The 15,015-nt window shown below is 35.7% G+C and overlaps 1 protein-coding gene and 1 pseudogene across 11 annotated transcripts in view; both read right to left on the reverse strand.

Annotated features, from left to right (window-relative positions):
• The window catches only part of ASCC1 (activating signal cointegrator 1 complex subunit 1), a 93,500-nt gene that overhangs the window by 39,714 nt on the left and 38,771 nt on the right, over positions 1-15,015 (reverse strand). For all 10 annotated transcript variants that reach the window (XR_013994989.1, XM_081074349.1, XM_081074346.1 and 7 more), the window contains exon 7: positions 11,985-12,104. Coding sequence is in view for 9 of the 10 variants with exons in the window: in XM_081074349.1 (XP_080930475.1) it covers positions 11,985-12,104 (120 nt within the window). In the remaining variant the exon portion in view is untranslated. The remainder of the gene's footprint in view (positions 1-11,984; positions 12,105-15,015) is intronic.
• On the reverse strand, positions 2,870-3,283 carry LOC308508116 (small ribosomal subunit protein uS8-like; annotated as a pseudogene). The gene has a single exon. The product of its transcript is annotated as a small ribosomal subunit protein uS8-like (transcript).

Consider the following 15,015-nt stretch of genomic DNA (forward strand, 5'->3'; position numbering starts at 1 on the left):
CAATATATAGATTCAATGCCATTCCTATCAAGCTACCAATGACATTTTTCTCAGAAATACAACATATAATCTTAAAATTCATATGGAACCATAAAAGACCCCGAATAGCCACAGCTATCTTGAGAAACAAGAACAAAGTGGGAGGTATCACGCTGCCTGACATCATAACATACTACAAGGCTACAGTAATCAAAACAGTATGGTACTGGCATAAAAACAGACACATAGATCAATGGAACAGAACAGAGAGCCCAGAAATAAATCCATGCCTATATGGTCATTTAATCTATGATAATGGAAGCAAGAGTGTACATTAGAGAAAGGACAGTCTATTTAATAAATGGTGCTGGGAAAACTGGACTGACACATGCAAAAAAATGAAACTGGACCACCTCCTTACACCATATACGAGAACAAATTCAAAATGGATTAAAGACTTAAATATAAGACCCGAAACCATAAAACTCCTAGAAGAAAATATAGGGAGTAAATTTTCAGACATTACCCTGAGTAATATTTTTACTGATATATCACCTCGGGGAAGGGAAGTAAAAGAAAAAATAAACATACGGGATTACATCAGACTTAAAAGCTTTTTCACAGCAAAGGAAACCATCAATAAAACAAAAAGGCAGCCTACTGAATGGGAGGAGATATCTGCCAATGATACATTTGACAAGGGGTTGATATCCAAAATTTATAAGATACTCATTCAGCTCAACATCAAAAAAACAAGCAACCCAATTAAAAAATGGGCAGAGGACATGAAAAGACATTTTTATAAGGGGACATACAGATGGCCAACAGACATATGAAAAAATGCTCAACCTCACTAATCATTAGAGAAATGCAAATAAAAACCACCATGAGATACCACCTCACTCCAGTCAGAATGGCTATCATCAATAAATCAACAAACAACAAGTGCTGGCAAGGATGTGGAGAAAAGTGAACCCTGGTGTGCTGTTGGTGGGATTGCAGATTGGTGCAGCCACTATGGAAATCAGTATGGAGGTATCTCAAAAAAACTGGAAATGGAACTACCTTATGACCTAGCAATTTCACTCTCAGGTATCTATTCAGAGAAACCCAAGATGCTAATTCGAAAAAATATATGCACCCCTATGTTTATTGTATTACATATTGTATTACAATATGTTTATTGTAGCACTATTTACAATAGCCAAGATTTGGAAACAACCAAAATTCCCACTGGTAGACGACTGGATTAAGTAACTGTGGTACATTTATACAATGGAATATTACTCGACTATAAAGAAGAATGAAATCTTAACCATTTGCAACAATATGGATGGACCTAGAGAACATTATGCTAAATGAAATAAGTCAGTTGGAGAAAGACAAATACCATATGACCTCACTTACATGTAGAATCTAAAGAACAGAATAAATGAGCAAAGTAAACAGAAATAGTCTCAGAGATATAGAGGAAAAACTGATGGTTGCTAGAAAGGAGGGGGGTGCAGATAAAGGAGAAAAGGGGAAAGGATTAGATAGCATAAATTGGTAAAGTACAATATTGCCAAGGGGAAATGAAAGACAGTTTAGGGAATATAATCAATAATGTTGTAAAGATTTTGTAGGATGTCAGATGGGCACATGTCTTATTAGGGAGACCACTTCATGGATGGTGTAGATGCCTGACTGCACTGTACACCTGAAGCTGAAGCTAAATCATATTGTATATCAACTATAATTTAATATATATATAGTCACAGGATATGGAGTACAGCATAGGGAATAGAGTCAATAGAATTGTAATAGATATATACAGTATCAAAGGGGCAATAGATTGGGGGAGACGGGTTATCACTTTGTGAGGGGTGAAATGTCTAACTGTTACATTGTTTTGTACACCTGAAACTAACTAAATAAATAAAACAGTGCCTGGCAATTTGTTACTATATACTAAACTATTTATTTGGGGATATTTATCTTGTGTTCAATCACTGGATAGAACTTTTACTGTTCTATTGTCAATTTCAGAGCTTCTTTTAGTAGTCTATTATGTTATCCACAAATAATGACAATTTTTGTCTTCTTTTCAATTGTCTCTGTTTTATAGCTTAGGCATTTTTAGCCACAGGTTTCAGAAAAATGTGTTTAAGATTGTTATTGTAGGCAACCACATTTTATTTCTGATTATAATGGGAATAAACCCAGTAAATATTACCATTCAACATGACTGTTGATTTTTGCTTTAAAATAGATATTTATCATATTAGGCAATATCTTTCTATTTCTATTTTTCTGAAAGATTTTAATGAAAAACAGGTTGAATTTCATCAAAAGCCTTTTTAGGCATGTATTTACACATTATTTTTAAGTTTGATCTATTAAGTAGGATATTATTAGATATCCTGGTCTTAATGCATCTTTGCATTCCTGAGACAAATCAGCTTAGTCATAATGGAGCATATTCACCTGACTCCTACACTCCACTTTCAGAAAACTGCCAAATTAAGCAGATTTTAACTCTTCTTGCATCGATGTACCAATTCTCATTGCCAACGTTCTAATTCAGGTCTTCTTTGCTTCTCACCTGAATTACTGTAATGGCTTCAAAATATTTCACCCTCCTATTCCTGGCTCTTCACTTCAACTACATATATAGTATGTAATTGCATTAAATTTATACAGAACCATTTGGGGAGAACTGACATCTTTATGAAACTAAGTCTATCAATGAACATGGACATCTCTCAATTTGTTTTAATTCCCTGCAAAAAGGTCTTGAGCACAGTTTTTGTTATATTTATTCCTAAGAACCTTATGGTCTTTGTTGCTATTGTAAATAGATAACGTCTTTTTTTATTTCTTTAATTTAATTATTTTCCCTTGAGGCATTTTATTTGTATGTATGTATTACATCCCCAGAAAAAGAATCCCAGGATTTTTCCACCTGTGTTTCGTCTCCCTTCTTCATGGTATATGATGCCCAATGAGGTTATCAGTACAATGGAACCAAACTGACGGCACAGGAGCAGGTCGTTCTGCCATTTTTCTAGACCTTTGAGCTGCACATCCAATCTGGGACTGATCACTCCACACTTATTTAACCTGCCTGTGAGGTTCACAACAATTTTCCGAGCTCTGTGATCCTCAGTATTTCAAATTCGCCAACGTAACCATGCTTCCGCATCACAGTTAGAAACTGGACGATGACTTCCGAGCATGGCCTAATAAGAACCCAGCGTTTGCCTCTCTTCTTGGCATTGTTGAAGCTCTTGAGAGCATCAGACAGGACAGTAATGCACACCATTATGATGGCACAAAAAGATGCCAGAAAGAGGACGGGAGGGGCGAGTGCATGGAGTTATGGGATAATGTCTTTTTTAAATGATGTTTTGTTTGTTACTGGTGTATAGAAAAGCAATTGATTTTATTATACTAATTTTATAGTCAATCACTTTGTTAAACTCTTGTTATTTCTAATAAGTTGATAATTGTAAATAATCTTATTTCTGGTAAAAAAAATCACTGAAAATTATTAAGCCTTACTTTATAATTTATTATGTAATCAATTTGTTTCAGCTATTTCATGTGCCTGAAATGAACATGAATTCTTTAATGCTGAGTATATAATTCTAGAGATGACTATTACATGAAACTTGTTAATTACTAAAATCTTCTGAATCTTTACTGATTTTACAGCTGCTTAACCTACCAATAATTGGAAGATATGTTGCAATCTCCTCCTATGATGATGGGTTTCTCGATTTCTCCCCAATAAAATATTAATTATATAAATTTGACTTAATCTACTTTGAGGCTGTTCTGTTAGGTTCATACAAGCTTAGACTTCATACATCTTCCTGGTAAATTGAACCTTTTATTATGTAATAATCCTCTCTATTGCTAATAATGGATTTTTCTTTAAGCCTATCAATGTCTGCTATCCATTCTGTTATGCTTTTTTTTGGTACTGGCCTAGTATATCTTTTTCCCTTCTATTATTTCAACTGTGAAGGAAGAAAAAAACTTTCCTCTACCCTTCAAGGTTCTTTAGGCTGGTCTAATAATTAAATCTACATGAGACAGATTAACAAGAGAAAATAACCAAATTTAACAGGAATCCCACATACATGAGAGATTCAGACAGAAAGGGAAAATGAGGTATAGAGGACATTCTGATCTAAGGATGAGCTAAGCCACCATGGGGCTTCAGAGAGGAGGAAGGTTGTTGGCAGGACAATAAGAAGAGCAGATGTTCAGTAATTAGAAGTTTGTCCTGACATAGATAGATCATAAAAATTTATTTCTAGTGATAAGTCTTAGTATGGGCAAGGCCCCTAATTTAAATTATTTAAGGAAGTGAAAGTTTCTCATGAGCCTGCAGGCTCTTGATTGCCTTCAGCTCAAAATAATTCACATGCCAATTTGGCACATTTTGGGAAGGCCTGTTCTGAATCCGTTCACAACCTTCTGCTGTGGCTGTATCTCCTGTAAAGAACATATAGCTGACTTTTGTTTATATCTAATCTTATAATACCTTTATGAACTGGTGAGTTTATTTCATTAACACATAAATATTATATGTGTGGACTTCTTCCTACCACCTTACTTTTTAATTTCTACTTATTCCATTTTTTTTTCTATGCTTCTTGCCCCTTTTTGGAATGAATTTGTATTTGTTCCTTTGTCTTTTTCTATTTGTTTGGAATTTATTCCCACTATTTTTAGACTTATTTTTAAATTTTAACAATGCACATTTAGCTTAACAAAGTTAAATAACGTCTTAACAATGCTCTCCCAAATAATAAAAAAAGACTAAAAATACGTCAACTCCAGAATTCCCCTTAATCCTGACTTGTGTGCTGTTAGCTGACATTTATGGTAGCTAAATAATGTTATTCTATCATTTTTTAAAGACTCTCCCAAATATAAAATAATTAGTTTACATAGACAGTGTTTGCCATTTTATGTATTTATTCATCATTCCTTTCTGATCTCATACTATCCTTCCTGCATCTCAGACTTTCTGGATTCATTTTCCTTTACTGCAGTTATCCCATGGTGATAAATTCTCTGAAGTTTTGTTCATCTATAAAAGTCTTTATTTTACCTTTGTTCTTCAAAGATGTTTTTTTCTAAGTACACAATTCCAGGTTGACCATTATTTTCTCTAAAAAATATTCTGCTGTCTTTTGGGTTCTGTTGTGGATACTGAGAAGTTTTGTAGGTAATTTCTTTAAGATCTCTTGTCTTTAGTGTTCCGCAGTTCCATTATGATTTATTCTGATATGGATTTCTTTTTATTTACTTCACTTGTATTTAATCTTTTTTTCTTATCTGTTGCTACTGCCTCAATCCAAGACCCTCTAATTTCTTCACATGGCCATCTCATGTCATTCTCCCTCTCCCTCATTATGCCAAATCCATACCTGGAATTTACTAGGCTTTTTCTTGCCTCACGGCTTTTGCCGAATTTTCTTTTGCCTGGAACAAAGGATGAGGGGAATCTTCCTACCCCCTTTGCCTGTATACTCCTACTCCTTTAGATCTCAATTCAATATCAATTCCTTACAGAGGTTTTTCTTGATCCGGCCGACCCCCAGTTTAAAGCGCCACGATATTTTCTCTCTTTACTTGAGCATCGTATTCCCTCTGCTTTGTCTTTATCGTACTTTCCAATTATGTACTTACGTGTTATTTGTTAACGTCTGTTTTCTCCATTACTCTGTAAACTACACGGGGGCCTGACTGTGTCTGGCTCTATTCACCATCCTATATTCGTAGCTTAGCACAGTGACTGGCACACACTGGGTACTCAGTAAATTTTTGTTGTATAAACAAAGAACCAAATGAAAATCCAACTTCCTTTACATGGTATATAATAGTTCTTCTACATCTGCACTTGCTATTTATTCCCTTTTGCTAAAATGCTACTCCCTCAGCCTGCAAACTCCTTATTAAGCCAATAAACCTCCTCTCTGAAGCCTTCCTTTACAAAATTTGCCCACACAGGGACATAGTTTTGCTGCCCACCTAGGCACCCCTAGAACCTCAAGCACAGCCCTCACCCCAGCGGACCCTAATTACTGACATCGGCTTCCTCCTTAAGACAGAGCCCTAGGGTCTACTGTACCTCACATACTGGGCATTCGAAAAACACGTGAAGGAAAAGGGGACTGGAAATGCCCTGTAGAGTGAAGTAACTGATGGCGCCAGGTCTCTGAGGAGGTAAGACGGAATGGGATCACAAACAGAAATAAAGGCATTAGCCTCATCAGAGATGATCTGTGCCATTTTTCAGAAAGAGGGTGAAATTGAGTGGGGTGGATTTGATGAAAACAGGTAGATTGTGAAGGTAAAAGTAAGGAAGTTGATGAAGTTGCTTTCCGTGCCCAGTAAAATGTGAGAAGGCCATTCTTCTGAGGGGCAAGAGTGGAGTCTTGAGACAATAACAGACAGGACAGAATAGCTACCTGTTCAACACTTAGGTCTTAGCAATAGCTGACTACTAAACAATGAGTGAGTAAAAGATTGAACACAAATCCAACCCGGTCATACTTTACCAAACCCAAGGATGCCTCGATAAGTGTAGCTACACAGTCCCAGCACTGTTTCGAGAACAAAAATCTGATCTCAGTGGCTCCATCCTTTTAAAGGTGAGGTACTTCACAGCCAATCATTTTAAGGGACTCTCTGATTTAAAATATATGAAATCACACAAAGAAAGTTGAGTGTTTGTATTTTTATGACAACATGGTCTTTCTCCCATGTCTCTTGCATTGAGCCATGTCTTTTTACAAAGAAATGCAAAAGATTGACTGTTCCTTAAAAACAGTCAATTCTGTTTCAATTTACATAGCCTTGTAAAATACTTTGCACAAAGGAGACATTAAAATAGTTTTAATTTTGAAATTAAATAAGAGGTGTACAAGACCCTCAGTCCCTCAGACCCTCAGACCCTTTATTTCACTACTGTAGATTTGGGGAGGGGAAATTACAAATCTTTTTGAAGTAATAACACAAACGTGTTTCTTGTGAAAGAGGAATGGGCAACAGAAAAGAGGAAATAGAGTAATAAGAGAGATGGAAATTACTCAAAAATGTTCTTGGTTAGTCACACTAATGGATTCAATGGACATTTCACAAGAACTTTCAGCTTACAAGGCTTTGATAACAGGAAGTATGAAAAATTTTAAGAGCTGGATCTGTGGGAAAATAAAGGGTGTTTCCAACCTTCTGAGCCTTTACCCTTCCATTAATGTGGGTACAAATTATGCACTGTCTTCAAAAGACATTTAGCTTCTACAGCTCTTATTTTTCTTCCAATCTGTAAAAAATAATATAAATGGAGCCACTTTAAAATGGAGTCGGAGCTGCCATCATCCCACAGGAACTGCCCTGTGAGTCCTACTCCTCAAACCTTTGGAATGTTAAAACTGTGCAAAATAACCTTTGGATTGAGTCTAAAGCAACACTGTTTCCCAAACAACTGTTTGCAAAGATAACAATAAAGCAGATATTATGACTACTGGACTGAAAATTAAAAACATTCTTTAGAATTAGCATCACTATGTTAGCTTATCTGCACCTACAGAAATACCTTCCTTCTACTGATGTAACTGATAAAATTGTTATCTTTTCCCTTGCCTTCCTAAGTCAGGAACACTATTTGGGTTTCTGCCTGAATCAGTGCTTCCTAAATATTCTTTTGGATCTCAAAAAAATGCTTACTGCTTCTCACACTGACCTCTCCCTTTTACTTTTAGGTTATCAAATCTCAAAAACCTACTGTTCTTTATACTTGAAGACCTCTACAGAACTAAGGGTCTAAAAGCAAAAGGTAAACATGTCCAGTGGAAACACTCAAGGTAATGATTTTATTATTCTTTCTCAGTGACCACTCTTTTTCCCTCTGGTGGACCACTAGAATAGGTAAATTAAAACTGGGGCCTATGACATATGTATGTTAAAACAGACTTGAAGCCCTAAATTAGGAAAAATTCACTACTTTATTTCATGAAACACTGTAATTCCATGTACATTTTTCATATAGCTTTATGTTAACCACATGTCTGTAAGACTAATATTAATATCACAGATATTAATCTTAAAACAGAAAGGTTTACACTAACACTGACAAAAATTAAGTAAATACCATTACAGAGGATAAGGAAACAAATTAACAAAGGTCAGGCTGAGTCCCTATGATGCCCTATAAAATTACAAAGTTAATCAAGGAAATTAAAACCATGACTTTAATACATTTAAAAAGTGAGTCAGCCAAAGAATTGAAAACAGCTCTATTCACAACAGCCAAAAGGTGGAAACAACCCAAATGTCCATCAACTGATGAATGGATAAACAAAATTTAGTATTTCCATACAATGGAATATTATTCAGCCATAAAAAGGAACCAAGTACTGATACATGCTACAACATGGATGGACCTTGAAAACATTATGTGGTGTGAAAAAAGCCAGACACAAAAGGCCATATATTTTATGGTACCATTCATAGGAAATATCCAGAACTGGCAAATCTATAGAGACAGTCAGTAGGCTAATGGTTGCTAGTATGGACGGGGGGCAAAAAAGGAGTTCTATGGAAAGCAACCTCAAAGAGTGATCTAATCCTAAATTCCTAACCGGGCAGGCCATGGTGGGTAGGCCCCATGCCTGTAACTTCTTAAGTGAAAGCTTTTAAATCAAGCCCTGTCCATTGTTCTTGTGCATCTAGGTTAACACACCTTTGAAATACCAGAAGTAACAACCCTCCAAGCGGGTGTTAACCCTCAAAACAGCACATAACCTTGTTACGTATCCTGTAATCCAATCCCTGACTTGCTTTCTCCCACCCCCATGTAATCTTCCTTACTTCCCTCCTTAATTGTAAATGCATAAAAGAAGCTGCAAAACTGTTATTCTCCGGAGTATTTACGATCTTGCTCTCTGGTGTATGTCATCAGTTTTGCTCAAATAAACTCTTATAAAAATTCTCTACAGGTTTGGACATTCTTACGTCGATACACTGAATTATATACTTTTAAATGGTTATGGAATTTTAAAATGGAATGGAATTTTATGTTATGTAAACTTTACCACTTTCAAAAAAAAGTGGGTCACAATTTTCCATTTTATTCTAGGAATAAAAATTGGAACACAGTCTATCCTACTCACCTTAGCATACACACGCTGAAAACCTTTATTACGGCAGAGGGGTTCAGAGCTATCTATTAATATGTGTTCCTTAGTCATTCCTTAAGCTCTCTGAACCTCTCTGATAAAATGGACGTTATAATAGTATCTATCTTATACAGATGTTGTGAAGATAAAATGGAGATAATACAATCTAAGTACCATCCCAGGCAAGAGTAATAGCTGAACAAAAATTAGTTACAAATTCCCCGGAAACAATGCAACTTTAAATGTCAGAAATAAAATCTTACTTAGATCAGAGGTTTGTCACAGCCTGGTCTATGGACCTTCTGGAGACTCTTTTAGAGGGTCCAGGAGGTCAAAACCATCTTTATGCTAGTTAGCTGATAATATTTACCTTTCTCACCACAGTGGCATCTGCACTGATGGTACAAAGGCGATGGCAGGTACAACTGCGAGCACCTTCACACGAATAAAGGCAGCAGCATCAACTTGTACTACTACTAGTAGCACATTCCTCACTATGCAGTCACCGTTTTTAAAATCACAAAAGCCAGTTTCATTTATCCTTGATGAAGCATTCAAATTAATTTGATTAAATCTCAGTGCTTGAGTCTTTTTAATCTTCTGTGATGCATCTGGCAGTATGTATAAAGCACTTAGGCTGCATACAGAAATAGACAGCCTGGAGGGAACGCACTTGTAATTGTCTGAGTTGTGAGCTGAACTAGCTTCCTTGTCCCTGGAACACAATTTTGTCTTGAAAGAACAACTGACAGACAAATTATGGTTATTCAGACTTGGCTATTTGGTAGACATTTTTACAAAAAAGAATTTAAAGGGAAAAAAAATGCCAGTATTTTCTGCCAATAATAAAATTTAAGCTTTCAAATGAAAATCTGAATTTTAGAAAACATGTATCTGTCAACATGAGCTTGACAGCTCCCCCAATACTTAAAGATTTTGATTAAATTAGTAGTGATATTAACATGTATTTTCAATATTACATAATGGAAATGTGTCAACATTTGGACAATCTGTGTAACTCAGTGAAGCAATATTTTCTAGAAGACCAATGTTACAAAATTATACATGAGTTAAAGATCTAGGCAAACTACAGGATAGACCACTGGATTTTAATATAACAAGAGTATGAAATAATCATTGATTCAGTTTCAGATTTCACATTGCAACTGACATTTTAAGACCTTTATGATGTCAAGTTTTATTTTAGTGTCAAATATCCACAATTATCTAAAAAGGCCATTAAAGTACTCCTCAATTTTCCAACTACATTTTTGCATGAGGCCAGATTTTCTTATATACTCCAATCAAAACAACATATCGCAATAGATTGAACAGAGAAGCAGAAATGAAAACTCAGCTGTCTTCTATTAATTTACAAAAATGTAAAATAACGCCTATCTTCTCATTAAATTTTTTTGGTTTGGAAAATAGATTGATTTTTCATGAAAAAATATGTTCTTTATATTAAAAAATTATTTTATTACTATTATTTTTAATGAATTAACAAATCTTAAATTTCTCAGTTTTAATTTCTAATAAAGTAAATATTTATAGGTATAACCCATATAAATCAAAGCTCTTTGGGATATTCAGTGATTTTTAAGAAATAAGAGATTATGAGACCAAAAGGTTTGAGAACTGCTATCTCACTATTTCTGTTCACAAAGTTCAAAAGTAATCTACCCATGCATAGTAGTTTTACAACACGGTGAACGTATTTGAATAGTTATGACTTAGAACACAAAGTCAATGATCCATGCAGGTATCAAATTTGAACCCGGTAGAAATGTTTTGGGATGTCCTAGCATATGATCTCCTATTAAAGTAACATGTCCCTAGTTTTTAGGGCATGATCAGTATACCCTTGAGGCACATGCCAGGTATCTAGGAAAAGAAAAATCTGGTCCAGAACACACACAAAAACAGATTCTATACCATTTTTCTTCCTTTCCCCTCAAATTTCACTTCCAATTGAACTGTGATGGGAGATAATTGAGATTATCAATTCAAATTGAGATAAGACAAACCTTACAAGGGATCCTATAGGAAAGCAAATCAATGTGGGGGCCCGCTTGGAGACACAGGTTTTCTCTAGAGGATTTCTGGTTTAGTGTGAGTTCTGTTCTATCCTGCCCCAATGAAAAAACCACACAAAAACAAACTTCTAATTCAACCTGGGTTCCTCTGTACATCACAGGCCTTGAGTAGACTAATAAATGGCATTAACATTGGAAATGGTTCTAGTTGCCTAGGCTAGCCTCAGAAACAGCCTGGCTTGCAGACTGAGAATCCCCAAAAAGGATCTATGTGTGGTAATAATTAACAATCTAAAAAAATAGTAAGCATTTTTGATATATGTTTTGATGTCAGCATGTGCCAAGCACTGTTCTAAGCATTTTATAGAGATTATTTTAATCCTAATAATTTTGTGACATTTGTAGTTCTCATCACCACTTTGTCCTGGTCTTCACTAGATCTGCATTAATTCATTTTCGAAACTACCATCCATCCTAAAATGCCATCCTTCCTGTCTCCTGTTATCCAGGAAAACATGAAGAATGCACTGAACTCTATAAAAACCAGATTGCCACTACCAATATCCACTATCCAAGAAACACAACAATTATCAGACTAAAAGTCTAATACTTTTTCCTACAACAGGCTCCTGTTTCAAGGTATCAGCTTGCTATTAAAAAAAAAAAAAAAGAACTGACACACTCTTTACCACACTAAGATCGCAAAGAAAAGGAATCAAAACTAGTTGAATTTCCAGGGATGCTTTTAGGCATCTCCTGAGTGAAACAAAGAAGTATTTCAGAAACATACCTGTTGGAGCCATCTTTCATATGGACTTTGGCATAAAGAACATCCACCATGCCCGGATCATCGTTCATGTATTCTATCCCTTTCATCTCTACTTCCAGGGGTTTGCCCCCAGTAATGTCGCTGCAAAGGAAAAAACATTAGAATTTTATCATTATTTAAGCTAAGAGGGCTATTATATTTTGAAATACGGTTACTATAATCAAACTTTACAAAAATGAAGTTGTTGGGTTTTTTAACTAACATTACCTAATTTAAAAATGAATACATGAATAATGAATAATTTTATGACATTATTCTGTAAAGAAGAACTTTTAGGGCTGGCCCGGTGGCTCAGGCAGTTAGAGCTCCATGCTCCTAACTCCGAAGGCTGCCGGTTCGATTCCCACATGGGCCAGTGGGCTCTCAACCACAAGGTTGCCGGTTCAATCCTTGAGTCCTGCAAAGGATGGTGGGCTCTGCCACCTGCAACTAAAGATTGAACACATCACCTTGAACTGAGCTGCCACTGAGCTCCCAGATGGCCAGATGGCTCAGTTGGTTGGAGCGTGTCCTCTCAACCACAAGGTTGCCGGTTCGACTCCCTCAAGGGATGGTGGGCTGTGCCCCCTGCAACTAGGAATGGCAACTGGACCTGGAGCTGAGTTGCGCCCTCCACAACTAAGACTAAAGGACAACAACTTGAAGCTGAATGGCACCATCCACAACTAAGATTGAAAGGACAACTTGGAAAAAAGTCCTGGAAGTACACACTGTTCCCCAATAAAATCCTGTTCCCTTTAAAAAAAAAAAAAAAAGAAGAAGAAGAACTTCTCTCAAGTAGAAACACTAGTACTCACAAAGTCTTACTAGCACTAAGAGAAAGCCAAGCAATGACAGTTCTGATTTACAAAGACACTGTGTTGCCCATCCCTGAGGATTACGTCATTATTTCTACAACTTGCAAAAAGTATTTCACTCATGTTACAATGGTGGAGGTGTAAGCTGATATTACATTCTTAAGAGCAATTTGGCAATATTTATTAAAAGCCTTCAAAAAGAGAAATGCTTTGCCCAGACAATTAAATTTCTAGGAGCTAACCCTAAAGAAATAATTAAGAATTCAGCAACATATCCGATGACAGCTGATAATGGAAAGTTCTTCTTTAATTCCAACTGCTAACTGCAGAATTAATGAAAGAATTAGAATATCACCATTTTGCAACCCCTGATGAAAAATAGATCTAGGCAAGATCACCAATGGCTGCTAAAACTTAGGGAAAAGACTGGAGAAAATACAAAGAGAGCCCTATAAAGGAGAGCTCTATAAACAATGGATCGGGCAAATCACTCCTAATCCCACTGATCAATGTTATCATGCACACAAAAAGGAAACAGCCAAATAGTATGTGCCTCCTGATATGATGCAATACAGTTTTGACTGAGGAATCATTTGGAGTAGCAAAAGATTAACAACAGACTAAATGTCCAATAACATAGGACTGATGGAATAAATAAAAAAACTATCAGCAATAAATATGCCACTCAAGACTAAGGAAGCTTTCCAGGTACTGATATGCAAGGGTTATCTTTTTAGGTTTAAAAAACAGGTACACAGCAATGTGTATGCTATTACTATTTATATCTATTACTATTTATGCAAAAGATGGGGATAAGAAAAAATACATATATACATATAAAATACATATATATGTATATGTATGTGTACATATGCATATACATATATAGAGAGAATGTATATACATATATATACACACACATACACACACATACCTACCAAGGGTACCAAAAAAGTGTATACACATTTTAAGAAAGGACAAAACTGTATTAAAATTGTAATAATATATACTGATAACAAAAGATGAATACAAGTCATGTGTACACATTTTTTTGGCACACTCGGTATTTGCTTGAACGTACATAAAATCGCTGAAGAATACAGAAACACTGCTGACATCTGTTACATTTAGAGAGGAAAGCAGAGTGCTTGGTGGGATAGCAGTGGGAAGGAAACTCTTCCTTGCTTATCTTTTGGACCTTTAAAATTTTGAACCTTGTAAATGTGTAATCCATTAAAAAGCTAAAATTAAAAAAATATATGCAAAGGAAGCCAAACACAAAAGTGTATATACTGAATATTTCAATACATATGACATTAAAGAACAAGCAAAATTAATCTGTGATAATAGGAATGAGAACAGTAGATACTTGCTGGGTTAGTGAATTCCCTGGCAAAGTTGTGAAGAAACTTCACAAAGTGATGGCAACGTTTCATGTCCTAACTTGGGTGCAGTCACGTGTGTGTATACATCTGTTAAAACTCATCAACTACACTTAAGATCTGTGCACTTTAAATTATACCTCAAAAATTACATATATTCATATGAAAAGTGTGGCAGTATACACTTCAAAGTATTAATGGTAATTTAGGTGGTAAGGTTACAAGTGATTCTTTTGTTTTATCTGCAATTTTTGGCTTTTCTAAAACTAACATGTATTATTTTTATGTTAAGTAAAACCCACTATCCTGCTTCCTTCCCAGACACCTTAAATAGACTTGTACTTCAACCAGAAAAGGGTTTGTTGTGCCAGCTAATAATAGGTCACCACACAGAGCCTTCTCCAAACCTCGTGAGGGGGGGACCCTATATCCATCTTGTCCACTCCTGTATCCCCAGCACTCGGCACAGTGCCTTATATAAAATGGGTACTTCATAAATCTCTGGTAAACATTGACTGGATGTTCTACTATAAAGGGAGAAGCTGTTCTGGACAATTCTGAGAAGAATCTGGACACACGCCTGTATCCTTACTGAGTAAAATGTGGTACTGGCTCAAAGACAAAAGAATGCTAGGATCCACCAAAAGACAATTCCAAAAAAGCAAAACAAAAAAGTTCTCTTAATATTGAACTAAGGCCATAAAAGACTCTCTGTAGCCTAGGAACCCTAATGGAAAGCATTCTCTTAAAACTTCAAGGCTGTGCTATTGCACAAGACCAGAATTTTTCTCAGTAAGAAACTAAATAACTGAA

This window comes from Rhinolophus hipposideros (genome assembly GCF_964194185.1).
Source record: "Rhinolophus hipposideros genome assembly, chromosome: 15".
Lineage (NCBI taxonomy): Eukaryota > Metazoa > Chordata > Mammalia > Chiroptera > Rhinolophidae > Rhinolophus > Rhinolophus hipposideros.